The sequence below is a fragment of the Panthera uncia genome, chromosome D1, assembly GCF_023721935.1.
Source record: "Panthera uncia isolate 11264 chromosome D1, Puncia_PCG_1.0, whole genome shotgun sequence".
NCBI lineage: Eukaryota > Metazoa > Chordata > Mammalia > Carnivora > Felidae > Panthera > Panthera uncia.
The window spans coordinates 27,974,638-27,994,203 of NC_064808.1; the positions used below are offsets into that span (position 1 = coordinate 27,974,638).

A 19,566-nucleotide genomic window follows, 5' to 3' on the forward strand; every position below is an offset into this window, starting at 1 on the left:
TCCTCTAGGTTCATCCATGTTATTGCAAATGGCAAGATTTCACTCATTTTTATGGCTGAGTAATATTCCATTATATATATATATATATATATATATATAACATATATATATTTTATTTTATATAAATATAATTTATATATACACACACATATATATATATACACACACACACATACCACTTCTTTATCCATTCATCTGTGGATGGATACTTGGGTTACTTCCATATATTGTCTATTATAAATAATGTTGTCATAAACATAGGGCTCCATTTATTTTTCAGATTAGTGTTTTCATTTTCTTTGGGTAAATACCCAGTAGTAGAATTACTACATCTAATTCTATTTTTAAATTTTTTTAATATAATTTATTTTCAAATTGGCTTACATACAACACCCAGTGCTCATCCCAACAAGTGCCCTCCTCAATGCCCATCACCCATTTTCCCTCCCCCGATCCCCCTGTCCACCCTCAGTTTGTTCTCTGTATTAAGAGTCTCTTGGGGTTTGCCTCTCTCCCTCTCTGTTTATAACTATTTTTTCCCCTTCCCTTGCCCCATGGACTCCTGGTTCAGTTTCTTAAGATCCACATGTAAGTGAAAACATATAACATCTGTCCTTCTCTGACTGACATATTTCACTCAGCATAATACCTTCCAGTTCCATCCACATTGCTGCAAATGGCATGGTTTCATTCTTTCTTATTGCCAGGTAGTATTCCACTGTATATATATACCACATCTTCTTTATCCATTCATCAGTTGATGGACATTTAGGCTCTTTCCATAATTTGGCTATTGTTGAAAGTACTGCTATAAACATTGGGGTACCAGTGCCCCCTATGCATCAGCACTCCTGTATCCCTTGGGTAAATTCCTAGTAGTGCTATTGCTGGGTCGTAGGGTAGTTCTATTTTTAATTTTTTGAGTAATCTCTGTACTGTTTTCCATGGTGCCTGTATCAGTAGATTCCCACCAACAGTGCCCAAAGGTTCATTTTCGTTTATATCTTCACCAATACTTGTTATTTCTTGTGTCTTTTTTTTTTATTTTAGCCATTCTGGTAAATGGTAATATGTTTTAAATTTCAAATTCTACTAGTTTGAAATTGACTTTTGTATTTTAACTTTGTATCCTGCAATCTTGCTATAATTGCATCTGAAGCCTTTTAAGATGAGGGCAATTGCATACTTCTTGTCTTCTTGTATCTTTCTTCCACATGCATATTTTCTTTTGTTCCTTGTATCTCAAACCCACTAGAAGGTCCAATATAATGTGAGTTTGAATATTTAACTCTGCTATACAAGATATGAAAGTAAATAGGATGATAACATTCATAAGAAATGTTGAGCACAGAGAGTAAATTTAAGCTAATAGATTATGAGATATAGGTGAAATTCATAGGCTGTATATAAATATGCGTAAGTTGTGTGAGGAAAAAAAGGCAGAATTCAGTAGATGTACTAAATATACGTAGTAACCAAGTTACTATAAATAGAAGAAATGGAATATATGATGGAAAAGACAAGTTTTATTTATGGAATAGAAAGGCAGAAAGACTAAGTCATGATCTTGCCACTTCATGGCTAATAGCGATGTCATCTGTAAGTTGGCTACCTATACATAACATCCAGTAGGGTCCTATTTTGGCCCACAGTGCTATGCCCAAGAAATGAAAATAAAACCTATATATCTTCACTAAGTTAACTGGCAAGCTACAGCTTTGGCCAAGTTTACCTTACTTTGGCTAAGTTAACTGGCAAGCTACAGCTTTGGCCAAGCAGCTTTGGCTGCTCCTCTGTTTTCTCCCATTAGCAAGTATGTGCCATTTAATCCCTGTACCTTCTGTCTGGGCCACTGGCTCAAATCTCAACTCTGGTCCTCATAGCATACCATCATGGGGAAGATGTCATCAATGGGCAGAAATATCAGAGCATGTGAATATCACATAACCCAGGATTCAGATAGTGTGATTCTGCCACTCACCCCCTATCCTAAGCATGTTAACTTTATTGCTTGCTTTCCTCTTTATTAGCATTGTGTGTTTTAAATTTGTGTGTGTATGTGAACAGAGTATTTTAATTTGGTCTGTGAGCCTTCTGGGTTAGCTTGCTCTGTAATGTACTCCGTGGCTACCTTTACATGAAGTGATTTTCCACTTGACGGTACTCTTCACTTTGAACTTCTGTAATCCTTCATCACAATCTGGGATTTTGAGCTAATCCTTTGAATCATCACATCTAGGTTCATGGAATGAACCTAGAATAAGCTGTGAAAGGAGTGCAAATTTATGGTGATTCTGTGGCAGTCTTTAGCACCTGGTCCACAATGACAGCACTGTGAGAACTTCTCACCTCTGGAATGAGCCCTTCCTAGGCAAACCCAGGAAAACTGAGCCAATACCAGTTTATGTGAAGAGAGGAGTAGAAGGCTATTAATTCTGGCCCACCTACATTCTCTCCTTACCCAAAGTTGAGGAGGTCAGAGGTACTTACTGACTAGAACAGCGGCCTTCAAATAGTTTTGCTCATGTACCTCCTAATAGAATTTGAGAAACATATAGTCCCTTGCACAATTTTTAAGTTGACATTTAAAATCTCTCATTATAAGCTTAAATAGTTGGAAAAGAAGTAGTTTCAGGTATACTATGCATGTTGACATTTTAAAGTAAAACAGTTAAGGGGTGCCTGGGTGGCTTAGTCAGTTAAGCGTCTGACTTTGGCTCAGGTCATGATCTCGCCTCGCTGTTCATGAGTTCCAGCCCCGCATCGGGCTCTGTCCTAACAGCCTAGAGCCTGAAGCCTGCTTCATATTCTGTGTCTCCCATTCTCTGGCCCTCCCCTATTCTCTTTCTCTTTCTCTCAAAAATAAATAAAAACACTTAAAAAATTTGAAGTAAAACAGTTACATAAGTCTTTTAAACATATCTAATAAAATATAAATTCCATATGAATTTTAAAAAGCATTTTGTTATGAACATTTTCAAACACACAGTAAAAAATAGTAAAACAAACCCTCATGTATTCTTTACCCAAGTTAAATAACCATCAATTTTCTTCTATTTTTATTTATACTCTTTGCTACTTTTAGGAGTGTTTTAAAGCAAATCATAGTTTACTTAAAAATACTTTGGTTTATCTAACAGATAATATTTATTTTAATACCATTTATTCATACCCAATAAAATAATTTCCTTAGTTTCATTAACTCCCAATTTGTGTTCAAATGTCAACAATTGCATCAAAAATGTATGTCTTATTAAAGTTGGTTTGTTTGAATCAGGATCTAAACAAGGTTTATGCATTGCGTTTGGTTGATATAATTTATTTTATTATAAAATCATTTTTTTAATGTTTATTTATATAAGAGAGAGAAAGAGTGCATGAGCAGGGGAGGGGCAGACAGAGACAGAGACAGAATCGAAGGCAGGTTCCAGACTCTGTGTCAGCACAGAGCCCGACGTGGGGCTCACACTCATGAGCCATGAGATCATGACCTGAGCTGAAGTCAGCTGCTTAACCAACTGAGCCACCTGGATGCCCCTGGTTGATATAATTCTTAAGTCTCTTTTCACTTGTAGCATTTCTCCATCTTTATTTTCTATGTTATATAGACATATATGTCATATAGACATACAGACATCTCTACCTCCCATATTTCTTACAAATTAGAAGTTAGATCTAGAGTCTTGATTATATTTCAATAGTTTGTGGCAAGAATGTTTCACAGGTATTCCCATGTTTATAATCCCTGTGGAATCACATATGGAGAAATCATATATTATTTCAGTGTTATGTTAAAATGGATCAATGGTATATATGATATCAGTCAGATTCATCTATTATAAATTTTCCATCACTCTTACATCTAATGATGACAAACATTCCCTGGATCCATCATTTCATTAGGGTTTGTACTGTGGTGATTTGCTGCTTCTTTTATTCCATCTCTATGTATTAACTATGATTCTCCTTTGAATAAGAATCTTCTCTCACCATCTGTTTGGTTATCCTGAATTATAGCCCATTCAGGAAAGCAGGAAAGGTACATTTGTCATTTTTCAGAGCAATAACTTGGTGCCCTAGCGATCAACAAAAGGCGAATGATGACATAATGAAGTTTTAAAATTTTATTTTAATATTTTTAGATGCTCATTGGTTTCTATATGTTCGATGTTCTGATCTTTTACATTTTTTTAATGTTCAGAGTGCCCCTCTTCTGCCAGTGGAATTCCCTTCAAGTTTGTTCCTGTGTCCTTTTGACATGCACCACTTGTCTTTGATAGCTTCTTTGTTTTCAGACATGATAAAATGTGGTAGTTCCTGGTACATTTCTGGCCACAGATCTGAATACTTATAGGGATTCAAAAACATTAAAACATTAAAAATATTAACCATCTGTTCCTCAGTGTTTGAAAATTGTATGTACTTTCTTTTCTCCTCAAACTTATGTTTCTATTCCATTTCTTCTACAGAATTTTATCTTTCGTGCTTGAAGTCCTTTATAGGCTTTCTTTAGGAAAGCCTATATATGGAAGGCAAGGTTCTAGACATTGATTTGCTAATAACTATGTACACTTGCATGCCCCTTGGAAAGTCTCCCTGTGCTGTTTTGTTATTGGTAGTTAGTGTCCCAACTTGAAGACAGTCATGCCTCTTCTCTTCACTGGCTGACACATTGTACCTTCTATGTGCAAGTACATCAACTTTATATAGTGGCTACTATTCTTAACCCTTTTCCTATAGATGAAGAAACTGATGTACAAAGATGTCTAAAGTGTCACAAATAGCAAGTGGACAGTGGGGATGTAAACCCAGATACCCTGCTCCAGAATCCAGGCCTATAACCACTATGTATTGAATGCCTTTTAGTTAGTTAGTTAGTTAGTTAGTTAGTTAGTTAAGAGAGAGAGAGAGAGAGAGAACATGCAAGTGAGTGGGGGAAGTGCAGAGAGAAAAGGAGAGAGCAAATCCCAAGCAGGCCCTGTGCCTTTAGCATGCAGAGACTGACACCAGTTTCTATCTCACAGACCCAACTGGGACATCATGACCTGAGCTGAAATCTAGAGTTAGATGCTTAACCAGCTGAGCCCCACCCAGGTACCCCTTGAATGCCTCTTTATAGAAAGGTGCAGGGGAGCCTGGGTGGCTCAGTTGGTTAAATGTCTGGCTTTGGTTCAGGTCATTATCTCCTGGTTTGTGAGTTTGAGCCCCACATCAGGCTCTCTGCTGTCAGCAGCGAGAGAGCTACTTCAGATCCTCTGTCTCCCTGTCTCTCTGCCCCTCCCCCACTCATGTACATGCTCTCTCGCTCTCAAAAATATTAAAATAAAAAAATAAATAAAAATAAAAAAGGGTGGAAAAGCAGATCTAGGGATGGGCATGAGTGGAAAGCTTATTATATTCATGTAAAATGGTTAAGAGATGGAAAGTAAAAAAAAACATGGTTTTTCAGTGTGTGAGTAAATAAACTATGCATGTGTTAATAAAACAAGGCAGTGCTGTTACCTTTACTCTGCTAAAATACCATAGTGGTGTCAGTCAAATTAAAATTAACACATTTTTATTTCTTTAATTTCCAGATAACAGTTTTCATTTAATTAACGTACATGAATGTTATCTGCAAGCCTATTGTATTCTGCATATTGTACTTAACCTGTTAATACATTCTACTTCTAGTGAGGATAACACTTTTCATAGTAACATTACAGAAGAACTATTGCATTTAATAATTGTAATGATTTTACACTTACACAACTCATTTCAGCTAAAGGTATCCTGAAACTATTTTACATGGAAAAAAAGAAAACCTATACCTACCACTAAAATGATAAGTTACTGCTATATTTCAAGAGATATTTTTGAATGTTTGGTGCAAATTTTCTTAGTTTTTAATGATTAGACTATATATAATAAACACACCATGACAAAGTATTTCATTCTACAAGGTGATTTACTCTTTAATCATAAAGTTTTGCCTTGCTATACACAGCTGGAGTTTTTAACTTTTAAGCATTCCCCAATTAGGAAGACCTAACCTATGAAGGAATTGAACAGTCAATGGTTGTTGGTTGTTATGGAAGTCTGAGAAGAGAACCTTAGCCCTCCTAATGTGAGAATCTTAAAGGAGGAGGGGCAGGGGGAGAGTGTGAAAGCCAACAGCCCTTTGGTCTTTAGGTGGAATACCAGAGGAGTGCTGGGCAAAGAATAGCTCTTTTTATTATTACTAACATGGAGAAAGAGAACATTCTTATTTTGATATAGATTGAGATTCACCTTACAATTTTTTTAATGTTTTATTTTTTGAGAGTGCATGTATGTGCCCGCAAGCTGAGGAGGGGCATAGAGAGAAAGAGAGAGAGACACACACACAGACTCCGAAGCAGGCTCCAAGCTCTGACCCATGAACCCATGAACCACGAAATCGTGACCTGAGCCAAAGTTGGACGCTTAACTGACTGAGCCACCCAGGCACCCCGAGAGTCACCTAACATTTAATGAATGTCTACCATGTGCCAAACACTGTGCCAAATACTTTCATACTCACCATTCATTTAATCCTCATAACCATGTGGATAACTGGTTTTGCAAATGAGATGACTAAAGCTCAGAAAAGCTATAATACTCAAGGTCACTTATAGTTATTTGGAAGAGAAAGACATGATCTTATGTATTCTAGGTATATATTTCTCCATTATATTTGTGACTATAAGTTACATTACACTCCTTTTACTCTTCCATATGCTTAATTAAAAGTAAGTCTAGCAACTTGCTAACTAGCTAACTTGCTTTCCTGGATAGCAGTTTAGTTCACAGATTATCAGGAGTTTCAGGATTAGATTCAACTGCAAAAAACAAAGACCCTCTTTCAAGTCTTTGCTAGGATTTTATCACCTCAATGAGGCCTATACTGACAAACCTTTTTAAAAGTACACTCCCAAGGCACCTGGGTGGCTCAGTTTAAGCATCTGACTTTGGCTCAGGTCATGATCTCACAGTTCATGAGTTCCAGCCCTGCTTTGGGCTTTGTGCTGTTTCAGCTCAGAGCCTGGAGCCTGCTTTGAGTTCTCTCCCTCTCTCTGTTTCTCCCTCTCTCTGCCCCTCCCCTGCACGTGCTCTGTCTCTCTCAAAAATAAATGAACATTAAAAATAAAATTGCATTCCCTCCATTCCCAATCTACCTTGCCTGATCAATTTTTTTCCATAGCATTTATTGCCTAACATCTTACAGTTTACTTACTTTTTATGTTTATTCATCATCTGCCCCCACTAGAATGTAAGCTCCACAAAGGGCACAATTTTTTTCCACTAATTGTTCATTGAAAAATTATATATAAGTACCTAGAAAACTGCCAGGTATATTGTAGGTGCTCAATAAATAATCTATGGATAAACGCTTTTATTTAAGAATAGCAGTAAGGGGTGCCTGGGTGGCTGAGTTAAGTGACTGACTCTTGATTTCAGCTCAGGTCATGATCTCACGCTCATGGGATTGAGCTCAGTGTCAGTCTCTGCACTGACAGCACAGAGCCTGCTTGGGATTCTCTGTCTCCCTCTCTCTTTGCTCCTCCCTTATTCATTCTCTCTCTCTCTCTCTCTCTCTCTCTCTCTCTCAAAATAAATAAACGTACATTGAAAAAATAGAATAGCAGTGAAAGGTAAAAGTAGTATTTTTTGTTACCTTACAAGTAATATCCTTCCTGTTACTAGTGCTATGTCATGTTACCTAGGGACTCCTCATTATGATAGTAGGATACATCAGAGAGGAGACTGTGTGGCTATTTTTATAAGCAGTATGAGTGGGTGGTTACACCCTGGAAAGGGCCCTACAACATTCTTTGACATTATTTTTTATGGGAATATTCACATTTTTTTATTCTTAAGAAATTTGAGGTGATTTGTGTGCATTACTCAAGATTTCTAGGTTGTTGGGGGTGGCTGGGTGGCGCAGTCAGTTAAGGGTTTAACTCTTGATCTTGGCTCAGGTCAGGATTTCACAATTTGTGAGTTCGAGCCCCACATCAGGCTCTGCATTGATGGCATGGAGCCTGCTTGGGATCCTGTCTCTCCTTCTCTCTGCCCTTTACCCACTTGTTCTCTCTCTTGCTCTCTCTCGCTCTCTCCAAATAAATAAATAAACTAAAAAAAAAAAAAAAAAGATTCTAGGTTGCAAATAAGAGAATCCCAACTCAAACTATTTTAGCCAAATAAAAAAAAAGAGAGAGAGAGAGAAATCTGTTGGCTTGGCTCACATACCCAGGAAAATGAAGAGATAGGGTTGTTTTTTAATACCAGGTTTCAGGGATTCAAATGTCATCAGAAATCTCTCTCACTTTTTAATCTCTCTCCATCTCTCACTTTTGTTTTTATCTGTTTTGGCTTCATTCTCAGTCATGGAGGTTTAACATTGTTCTGAAAGGTAGCAATCCCAGAGAACAGAGCATGACTTTTTCTTTACGGGGATTCTGATTTAGCCATCACTGTTTCTGGGAAAGGCACTTAGATTGGCTGGTCACAGGCATACTCACTTCCCTACTGGAAAGTAAGGCCACATAATTTAGAATTCTCCATTAGAATCAGGACAAAGGTAGAATTCAAAATGGAAAGGATGGAGGACAGGCAAAAAAAAAAAAAAAAAAGGCATTGTGGTACACTTTTCAATAACATATTCCTCATGTTAAGTTTGTTATAATGAGCAATTTTCTAGCAAACAGCAAAAATGAAAATGCTTTAAAAAAAATGAAAATGCTTTGCAATAAATTACCATTTTTTTCTTTCTTGAATAGGATTATGCCATTCTTTTTTTTTTTAAGATTTTATTTTAAAGTAATCTCTATACCTAATATGGGGCTCAAATTCATGCCTCTGAGATCAAGAAGGGCATGCTCTACCCACTGAGTCAGCCAGGGACCTAGGATTATACTATTCAAAGACCCAGATTCATACTTTTGTTTTCCTTTAGACTTCATCTCTGTTCTTTTATCATGATATCTCACATTTAGCAATTGCTGCATAGCCTAGAACATGGTGAGAGAGAACTTGTGATGAATGCCTAGCCCCAATTTATGACCCTAGAGGATTTTACCTTTCTAATTAAATAACATTCTTCCTCATTTTTAGCTGAAAATGGCAAAAAGAGACACAGATGATCATGGAGCATCCGTTTCTCAGTCTTCTTTATCCCCCTTGACTAAAGCCATGAAGGCATCACAGCAGAGCAGCACCAAAGGCACCTTCAGTGGTGATACCGTTCACCCAATTTACAAATGTATTTCAAAAGATTTACCAAGGTAAGAATATTATTTCAGCAGCTTACACTGAATTCTGAAGGAGATAAAGTGCCTACAAAAAGTTGTCTAATTAAATGTTCCTGGAGCTGATGTCAGTAATAACTTGGAGATATGATGGGTTATGAAGGTTGTTGCCTCAATTAGAGCCCTTCAATTTCTTCTACTTTATGGGAAGAAAAAAGGCAGATGATGTAATAAACATAAATTATACCTGGAGTCTGACTTGGACAGTAGTATAATGATAATAATAATGGCAGGACAGATAATATTGGCTACATGCGAGTCACCATGCTAACCTCTTAACCTGCATTATATCTATTTAGTTCTCTAAACAGCTGTGGGAGGAATATAAGGCAGGTAGTATTTAAACATTTCCATTTTACCTATGAAGAAACAATTACCTAGAGAGGTTAATTAACTTGACCAAGATCACAGAGCTGGTAAGTACAGAATGTATGATTTGAACCCATATGGATCTAACTCCACAGCAAGAACTCTTCTCTAGTATATTCTACCACACTTCTCAGAAATACAAAGCAGAGGAGGCAGATGTATTTTTCCTGTGTTTTTGTCTATTGGAAAATGAAAGAATAAAAAAGTTTCTGTTAGGTTTTGTTAAACTATTGGCTGGCTAAGTGTGATGTCATAGTCTTTATGTTAAAAAGAAAATGTAACTATAAAATCGTTGAAGAGAATATTCATAAACTAAGGATAATGTTAATGTCTTATAAAAATGCCCAGTTACATTTATATCTTAACACAGTTTCATTATTTTTTTACGTATCAGTAAATTTAGACGAAAGTGAAATCTAGACTTTTAGTGGGGTGCCTGGGTGGCTCCGTCGGTTAAGCATCCTACTTTGGCTCAGGTCACAGTCTCCGGTTCGTGAGTTCGGTTCATGAGTTTGAGCCCCACATGAGGCTCTGTGCTGACAGCCCAGAGCCGGAGCCTGCTTTGGATTTTGTGTCTCCCTCTCTCTCTGCTCCTCCCCCACTCATGCTCTGTCTCTCTCAGAAATAAACTTTAGACTTTTAGCTAATTTTTGTTTTGCTTTATTCCTCTGAACTCTGAGTGCATCAGCAGTGTCTGAGATTATTTACACAGTGTACTAGCTATATGGCTAGATAATTTTTTAGAACATCATTACTCAATATAGTTATACTGTAGAGACATAAGTTACTCGTGAAAGTGTTTTCCTCAATAAGACAATGGAAAACAATTTCCAAATAGGATTTTTAAGTATTCCTTTATACAAATGCCATTGCTAATAAATGTTTTTATTTTTTACCAATAGAATTTTTTTTTGCTTAGAATTTTTATTTTTTTTGCTTTAGAATTTATTTTTACCAATTTCCTTTTCAAAATCATACTACATTCACTTTTTATTCCAACTATCTTTTGTGCTTTTTTAGATTCTTTATTTTTTTCTGCTAGAGCTAACTGTAATTTCATTTATACATTTTCTTTCTGCTTTTTTCTCATTTTCTTTCTTTGATTCTGACTCGTTTTAACTCTGGCTTTTTTTGTCCTTTTTTAATGTCAGTCTTTCTTTTCATGTGACACCTTCCTACTGCCTGTTTTTTAGTAGTTTATTTCAATGTGGTACTCATATTTCTTTGTCTGAATCCTAATTTCTTTTCTGTCACTATTACATTTTACCATCAACTTTGATTATGATGTACCTAGAATATAAAGTAAATCTCCTGGTAATCGAATGGAAGTCAAAGACAATGCCCAGAGATCTTTTACTTTCATGCAAAAGAAAATGATGAGTTTCAACCTGAAAGGGGTCAAGTTCATAAAGGCTAATGGTAGTCTAAGATCTGTTGGCATTAATATGATTATCAGAGAGAGGCAATTTTCTCTACGAATAAAGACATTTTCCCCCTGATTGAGGTTAAAACTTTTCTTGTCTCATTCTTGTTTTCCTTGCCACCTTTCTTCCACAATCCTTGTGATCATTTTATGAGAAATAATTATTAAAATATAGTCAATTTGTTGTTCTTTTACTTATATCACAAGAGATTATGTTTCTCTCCACTAAACACACTGTACATTTTACAAAATATGCCCACATGTTTTAAATCCATTCATTGCAGCCATACAGTGACCAGTCACTTTAGTCTCATGTTATTACCTGATGCTATTAATTTATTCTATATTGTATTTACATTATTCACTCTTCACTCTTTCTTGTGTTCTTTCAGTGTTTTTTTTCTTTGTCCTTCTTCTATATTTGTAGCAGAGTGAAAACTGCTATACCAGGATCCTTCCCTTAACAAGAAAACTAATCATCATCAGTGTAAATGAGTTCAACAAAATTGTGCCAAAGAAGGTCTGATCCTCCCATTTTATGACTTACCAGTACAAGGTCAGATGACTGGAAATATCTAGCATCATTATGAAAAGCAGCACAATAGGAAACTTTTCCTACCTAGCTTTGGTGTGATGTATTTCCAGGTACGCTGGCACAGAGCACCAGCCTTTGAGACATGGATGGCAAAATTAATTATTTATTGGTAACTGGTATCTATGGACAGTTCCGTCATATTTATAGAAAGATATTTCTAAGTGCTGAGTAGATTTCCAAATTAAAATTTCATTTTAAAATTAAGAGAATGTTGTAAACAGTATTTCTTTCTATCCCACATATAAAATATTTTATTGATTTTTAGCTGATGATCATCTAGGATGTAATTTCATGATTTTTATAATAGAAAGTTATAGTATCTTTTAATCTTGCTTGCAGCTGAGTGTGTTGCCAACTCTTTTAATTCCCTGCAGGAGAAATTTTTTTTAGTACATTAAATGAGGACTTATATCAGTTTTAAAAGTGAATTACCAACGGTTTTTTGTTATATGTTATCTGGGTTACTTTTCACAGACAAATCGTGCTTTCAAGGAGACTGGCAACACATAAACTATTCATTCACTTTTTAATGTCTAATTTTAGTTATCTTGGATTTTTCTTTACTTTTTTTTTTTTTAAAGGTAATCTCTGTGCCCAATGTGGGGCTTGAACTCATGACTCTGTGATTAAGAGTTGGATGCTCCACTGACTGAGCCAGCCAGGCACCCTGGGTCTTGGATATTTTTAATTGGAATGAGTCTTAGATGCCTTTATAAATAGAAACATTTGATCACATTGCCTTTTCTAGGGACAGTTTAAGTTTAGCAATTTCATCATTCCAAAGATGGGCTGTCAGTTCCCAGCACAGGATGGGTAGCAGAAGGGAGAGAGGGGAGACAGCAAAAGTTAATGAAGCAAGGCAACACCTTAAGTACCTCCATTGCCCAACAAATCACACTTTGTGCAGTTCATATTTTTTTTCAATTTTTTTTTCAAAATCAAAATCTCTACAGATCTAAAGATTAATGTATGATTTCCTTTTAAAATGTTAAAAGACTATATTGTTTCCTTTTGAAAATTTAGATTTCCTCTGGAAAAATTTCTGTATAATATCTGTAACCTCCCCAGTTTTAAAGATGTACCTTGCTCTTATTCCTTTGTACATTTGTATAAACACAAATATACTTTTCTTCCTTTGGGTGAGATGATCCTATATTCAGATGGTTCCTTTACCAATTTTAGAAATTGCTCCTCTTGTTTAGAATTTCCTTCTATAAAATTAAACAAGTTCAATTTAACAGACATTGAATAGCTCCTATAGCGTATATATGTGATTTGAATACTATGCATTGGTTATTATTCAATCATCAAGTTGCAAGTACAAATTTGATATAGTATGTATTGTAAAATAACTGGAAATTGCTTTGCAACTGGGATACCCTTACCTAAATTTCTAGGCCAAACTAGAAATATATTTTCTTCTGGTGTTGGAGATAAAATTTGAGGGGAATTGTTGAGTTTTATTATAATCACTTGTATTATTTACTTTCTATGATGTTTAACTTACATTTTATCTAGCTATTGTAGAAAGTTATTTATATCTTTAGGTTATTCATTTCATCAAGTTGGAGAAAGGTTAGGATGAAGTTTAATGAAATTTTTGTACTTTATGTACTGCAGAGATTTTATACAAGGTTACATTCATCAAACATATATAAGGTTATTTCTTTTGTTAGTTGCATTCCAGTATTTTAAGTTGATGATTTATTATTGAATGTACTTGGGGTCATTTTCCCTCATGTTTCATTTTCCTATTTGTATTTATTCCAATTAGAGAGTTTAATTACTATTAAAATGGTGATAGGATAAAGATAAGTTTTACAAATGACAATATTAAAAAAACATAACTCTTCAGGAAGGTTTAAATGCCATACAAATATAAAGCAAGAAATATATGCTTGTCAAATATACAGTATAAATAAATAATTTAGATGAAAATGGTTGACTACATTTAACAAAGAGACTACTAAATAATGAGGGGCTAACGAGTGGTTGTTATACTTGATGTACTTCATTGAATATTGTAAGTAATTGCTATCCATAAAAATTCTATGGCTTCTGTATAGGAAAAAGAGACATTTTGACAGCCAACACTGGTATGAAGCAACAGCAAGTACAAATCCTTGGCATCTGTCATTATTCTGCTGTTGAATTCACATCTAAACTATGTGATTACTTAGACCTGTATGTTTGTTATTGAGCCATGATCTGTCAAAGTAGCCACACTTCCTAGTTATGAATAGAATTATTAGCCACCTGCAAATTTCTGCCATGGAAATCTAAATTCACCAGGGATGCTTTGTGTTTGAAAGAGCAGGGAAATAAAAACTCTGTGTCATTTTTATGCCTATGCTGAAGTTTTTGATGAAATGTTTCTACTTAAGTAAAAGTAAAATATTTAGAAAATACAATATTAGTTATACTTTAGTCCATTATAAAATTAGTAAAGATTTTGAATAAAACAAAAAGTAAAGCAACTATGATTAGAAAGCTGATTGTGTAAGTTAGGCTACTATTAGCACAAAGTAACAGAAAACTCAACTGAAAGTGACTTTAAAAATGAGGAACAGTCATTATCTTACATAACAAGAACCTCAGGGGCAGGCAATTCGAGGGTTAAATTCAGTGGTTCAGCAGTGTTTTCAAAGAGCCTTGCTCTTTGTATCTTTTCCTCTGCCATCCTCAGACTATTGGCTAGATCCTTGGGTATGACTCCTCCTACTCACAAGATGGCTTATTACATGTTCACTCAATAATGCCTGAATAAAGGGGTGTCTGGGTAGTTCAGTTGGTTGAGCATCTGACTCTTGATAGAAGCTCAGGTCATGATCCCAGGGTCATGGGATCAAGCCCCTTGTCAGAGTCCACACTGACCGTGGTGTGGGAGCCTGCTTGGAATTCTCTCTCTCTGTACCTCTGCCCCTCTCCTTCTTTTGCTCTATGAAATGAAATGAAATGAAATGAAATGAAATGAAATGAAATGAAATATAAAATAAAATGAAATTATAAAATAAAATAAAATAAAAAAATAAATTTTATTTAAAAAATTTCTGACTAAAGAAAATGGATATTTGATTATTTCTTTTTTTAAGATTTTATTTTTTAAGTAATCTCTACATAAAATGTGGGGCTCATACTCAGAACCCCAAGATCAAGAGTCACATGCTTTACTGGCTGAGCCAGCTAGGTGACCCTATATTTCTTTTTTATTAGGGCAAAATACATTTCTCCAGATGACTTTGCATCATGTCTCAGTGACCAAAATTGGATCATAGTAATGTAGTAATCATAGGCTGATTACTTAGCCTGCAAGGGACAAGGGAAATATAATTACCATCGTTGGTGTTAGACACTGAGGATTCACCCATGGGAACTGATTAGGGGATACTTTCCATGGGCATATAAAGAGGATGAATCCACAACATAACTGAGACTTTTCATCTAAGGAAAAATCAGTGGAATAACTGTTGGATAAATAATCAACATTGCCTGACATAACTCTTGGCTTTGGCTTTCTTATATTTTATTTCAAAAATTGTGTTTATTTTGTCAGTGGTATTTTAGTGACACATTTTGGCATGATGTCATAATTATCACAGAGTAGTTATTCCTTTATATCAACTACTGGTTAAGTTTCAGTAGAAGTGTCAAAGATGTAAAGCAAAGATCTTTACCTTGGCAGAATGGGATATGAAATCATGTGAAATCACATAACAAATCACAAAGCAAACATATCAATATGCAAACTAGTACATCAGTTTATACAGGATGTAGGGGAATGATTTAGAATAAGGAAGGCCTTAAGGAAGATGATAGTCATTATGAATTCATAGTCACTATGAATTCTACAGCTATAAGAACTAAATTCTGGCAAAACCCGAATGACCTTGGAAAAAGACCATGAGCATCAGATGAAACTGTAACACCAGAGGACACCTTGATTTCAGTTTTATGAGATCCAAAGAAGAGGGTCCTGGGAAGCTTTACCCAGACCCTTGACCCATGGAAACCATGTAATAATAAATTAATATTGCTTTAAGCCACTAAGTTTGTGGTAATTTGTTGCCCAACAATAGGAAACTAATACAGATAGATGGATGATACATAGATAGATAGATAGATAGATAGATAGATAGATAGATATTTTTTAAGAAGGTATATTTCTGGGGGTGCCTGGGTGGATCAATCGGTTAAGCATCCAACTTCGCTTCATGTGAGGTCATCATCTCACAATTTGTGAATTTGAGCCCCGCATCAGACTCTGTGCTGACAGTTGGGAGCCTGGAACCTGCTTCGAATTCTGTGTCTCATTCTCTCTCTGTCCCTCCCCCCATTTGTGCTCTGTCTCTCTCTGTCTCTCGAAAATAAATAAATGTAAAAAAAATTTTTTTTAAAAGAAGGTATATTTCTGAAGTTGTATAATTGATATTCTTGTACCAACCTAATGTAGTAGAATTTAGGCTTTAGGCTGGAAAAAAATGCTTTCTTACTAGTGGTAAAAGAGTAAATAATACAGTGGTGAATTGGAATATTTGACGGAAATCAAAGTCTAGCATTTTATATGGGCTACATAATTGATAAAGTATAGTGATTCCAGCTATCAAATCTACCAGGGCAAATGTGAATGCACAGGAAGGAAATGCATTCCTATATGCAAGGGTAGCATAGAAATCTTACCAATCTTTCAAACAATTTGAAATCTTTATATATATGAATTGTTTACAGATATAATGAAAGATTTACAGTAAAGACACATCATAAACTTACAGGACAAGATAATAAGACTGACATAGAAATGTTAAAATTTATAAAATTATAAATTAGTCCAGGTTCCAGAATGTGGTAGATAGCTTCAACAGTAATTGAGGACAAATTGAGGTTATTTTTTATGATAAAGAATCCTTTCCTAAAACGACTGGTTTAGGAATCCACATGGATTTAAGCCATGGATTAACCACATGGATTTAAGGTACACATATCCTTGAAAAATGGAATAAGGAAGTATATATAGACCACAAGCCCATGGAGGGAACAATAAATGGGTATGATATGTTCTCAGGTTCTTGCATTATCTGGAAGGTAATTAATTAGTAATTTATATTAATCTTTAATTATAGGATTCATATTATAATATCTAATGTTTCCACTAAAAATAAGGTTAAACAATGCAGGGCATTCAATCTAATAGAAAAAAATAAAATAATAAAAAATATATATTATTTAATCCAAGAGTGAACAAGAAAGGAATTCAACGGAACAGAGAATGCATAGGAAGACTAGAAAACAAATTGTAAGGTTACAGGCTAAATTCTCAATTAAAAGACAGACAGTCTTGGTGACGGAAATAACTGTGGGAAGGTATAGTACAATTCTAAAAGGCCAAAACTGTCTGTGGGGGGAAAATAGCTATATGAAGATATATATAAATCTAAAGGTGGAAGAAAGTTCACTTTAATAAATCTGAATGTCATGGGATCTCTAAGAAATTTTTGCCGAGAAGGCAAAAAGATCTTTCAAAGGAAAAGAGGAGAAATAAGAGAAAGAAAGACAAATAAGGAGGCTATAATTATGGTTCCTTAAATACAATCTAGATATTAGAGTTGTATTAGCTAAAGAGCACTACTGGTTCATTGCTGCTAGTGTAGAACTACCTCCTTTGCCCACCTCTCCAATCAAATAATATAGTGTCTCTGCTTATCTTGGCGTAGTAGACAAGCCATGCATCTGAGAGTCCATCTTACTCTAAGTCCTCCTGTACCTAGTTTTGGGCCACTGGTGGGTACTTTCCCATCGACAGGCTTGCCAGTGGCTTACGAGATTGCCTACCTTGAGAGTTCTACCCAGCAGGGCGTCCTAAACTGAATAGTGATGCAATTAAAGTTTTGGGGGCATTGAATGTGAGTCATAGAGAGTCTTCAGAAAGTAGTGTGGTACAGAAATAGGGAGATACATAGAGGAAGTTAGCAGAAGCCATGAGGAGTAAGGAGAAGGACAGAGGTAGGTTAGGCAATAATGACGTAAGAGGAAGAAGCAGTTAGATACAGAAGGATAGATGAGGTTGCTGAATAAAAAAAATGTGGCACTCTACTAGAGTTGTGGTATTTGTTGTTGTCTTTTAATTTTTTTTTTTTTTTAAGTAAGCTGGATGCCCAACATAGGACTTGAACGCATGACCTGGCAGTCAAGAGTCAATGAGCCAGACAGGTGCTCCTGATTTTTAGTATTTTAATTTGAGTATAGCTAATACACAATATTACATTAGTTCAGGTGTCCAACGTACTGATTGTACAAGTTTATACATTTGATTATACTCAAGTGTAGCTAACATCTGTTCCCATACAATGCTATTTCAATATTTCTACTACAGTTGTTCTTAAGTCAGTAGTATATTCTAAAGAGCAATGAATGGTCTTCTAATTCTCTTTGTGCCCTGCTGGAGTGGTTTTATTTCCTTTTTTCAGTTTCTGTGTATACCACTAACAAGCTCAGTCACCTGAAACCCAAATGTGTTTGAGCTGAATGATCCTAACACCCTCGTTTCCAGCATTAATTTAACAAGCCATGTGTTTGGGTTTAATTCCCTGTGTAGGACAAGTTAGCTTTGCCAAACAGTTCTGTGATTATCCTCTCACACGCCCAAAGACTAGGCAACACATCAAATGTTATAAGAAAAAAGAGTTTAATAGTGTGTAAGGACTAGTGCAAACCTGTCATCAACATTGATAAAACAAATCAAAGCTGAAGACTACAGATGGTGGCCCAGTAGTGACTTTTTTACATGAAAAGCTACCTTTTCTTATCCTTTTTAATATAAATTACTAGAGAAAGGCAGATAATAAATAAATATATGGTAAAATCATATTGCTTAATTTAATTCTTTTAACCATTTACCAGGTAAATCTCATATAATTTATTGTCCTAACCCTACCAGAATCATGTGGAGTTGGCAGGGAGAAGGATGAAAGTTTCCCTAAAGGATGCCAGTGCTGTTACCAGAAGACAGGGGGAAGATATGTCAAGAGACAAAGAAAAGCAAATAGCTTTTACATGATTAGATTGAGGACGGCAAGGTATACTTGTTGTTTACATTCTGATAAAATCTGTAAAGACCATATAGCAACTCGAAAAATGGTTATTAAGACAATATTTAAATAAAAAAGGCAAAATACTGAATTAATAATGGTATGACACATGATGCAGGGTCGTAGAGCGAAACAGTCAAAGAAATCTTGAGGCATTTTATGGTGCAAAAAGATGTCTTTATTATAGCACTGGGACAGGAGCCATGCACAGAAAGAGCTGTGCTGTGATTGTGAAGAATGACTGATTACATAGGATTTTCTATCCTACAGAGGTGAGGTGACATCAGGGCTCTAGGAAATTAAGTCTATAGGTTCTTGGAGGTCTGGCTGTTACTAAGATTGTGTAAATTTTTCCTGTAAATCAAGGCAGTTATAAACTATAGTAGAGTTTCATGTCCTGCATGACTGCGATCTTTATCAGTTGACCATTTGTTTCTCCCTGCCTTTGTTCTTAGGCAGTCACTAGTGCCTAAAGAATGTTATACATATCCCATCTTAAGGGGAGGGGGTTTGTGGGGTGTCAGCTTGAGTTTTGCCCTCAGCTTGCCTTTACCCTCTCATCAACATAGTTGAAGCTTTGAAATATGGAAAAAACAAAACCTTTCACTTTCTGGTGGCGTGGCAATGGATTATTATATAAAATCATTAGTATATTTGTAAAAATATTTGATAGTAAACAAAATGCATTCATTGAAAAAGAAAGACATGAGGCAACTGGCTGGCTCAGTTGATGGAGCACATGACTCTTGAACTCAGGGTTGTAAGTTCAAGCCCCAAGTTGAGTGCAGA

At 35.5% G+C, this 19,566-nt stretch overlaps 1 protein-coding gene across 2 annotated transcripts in view; it reads left to right on the forward strand.

Annotated features, from left to right (window-relative positions):
• Positions 1-19,566, forward strand: part of DCDC1 (doublecortin domain containing 1) — a 480,273-nt gene that overhangs the window by 17,743 nt on the left and 442,964 nt on the right. For both annotated transcript variants that reach the window (XM_049648784.1, XM_049648790.1), the window contains exon 4: positions 9,115-9,284. In XM_049648784.1, the coding sequence (XP_049504741.1) occupies positions 9,115-9,284 (170 nt within the window). The remainder of the gene's footprint in view (positions 1-9,114; positions 9,285-19,566) is intronic.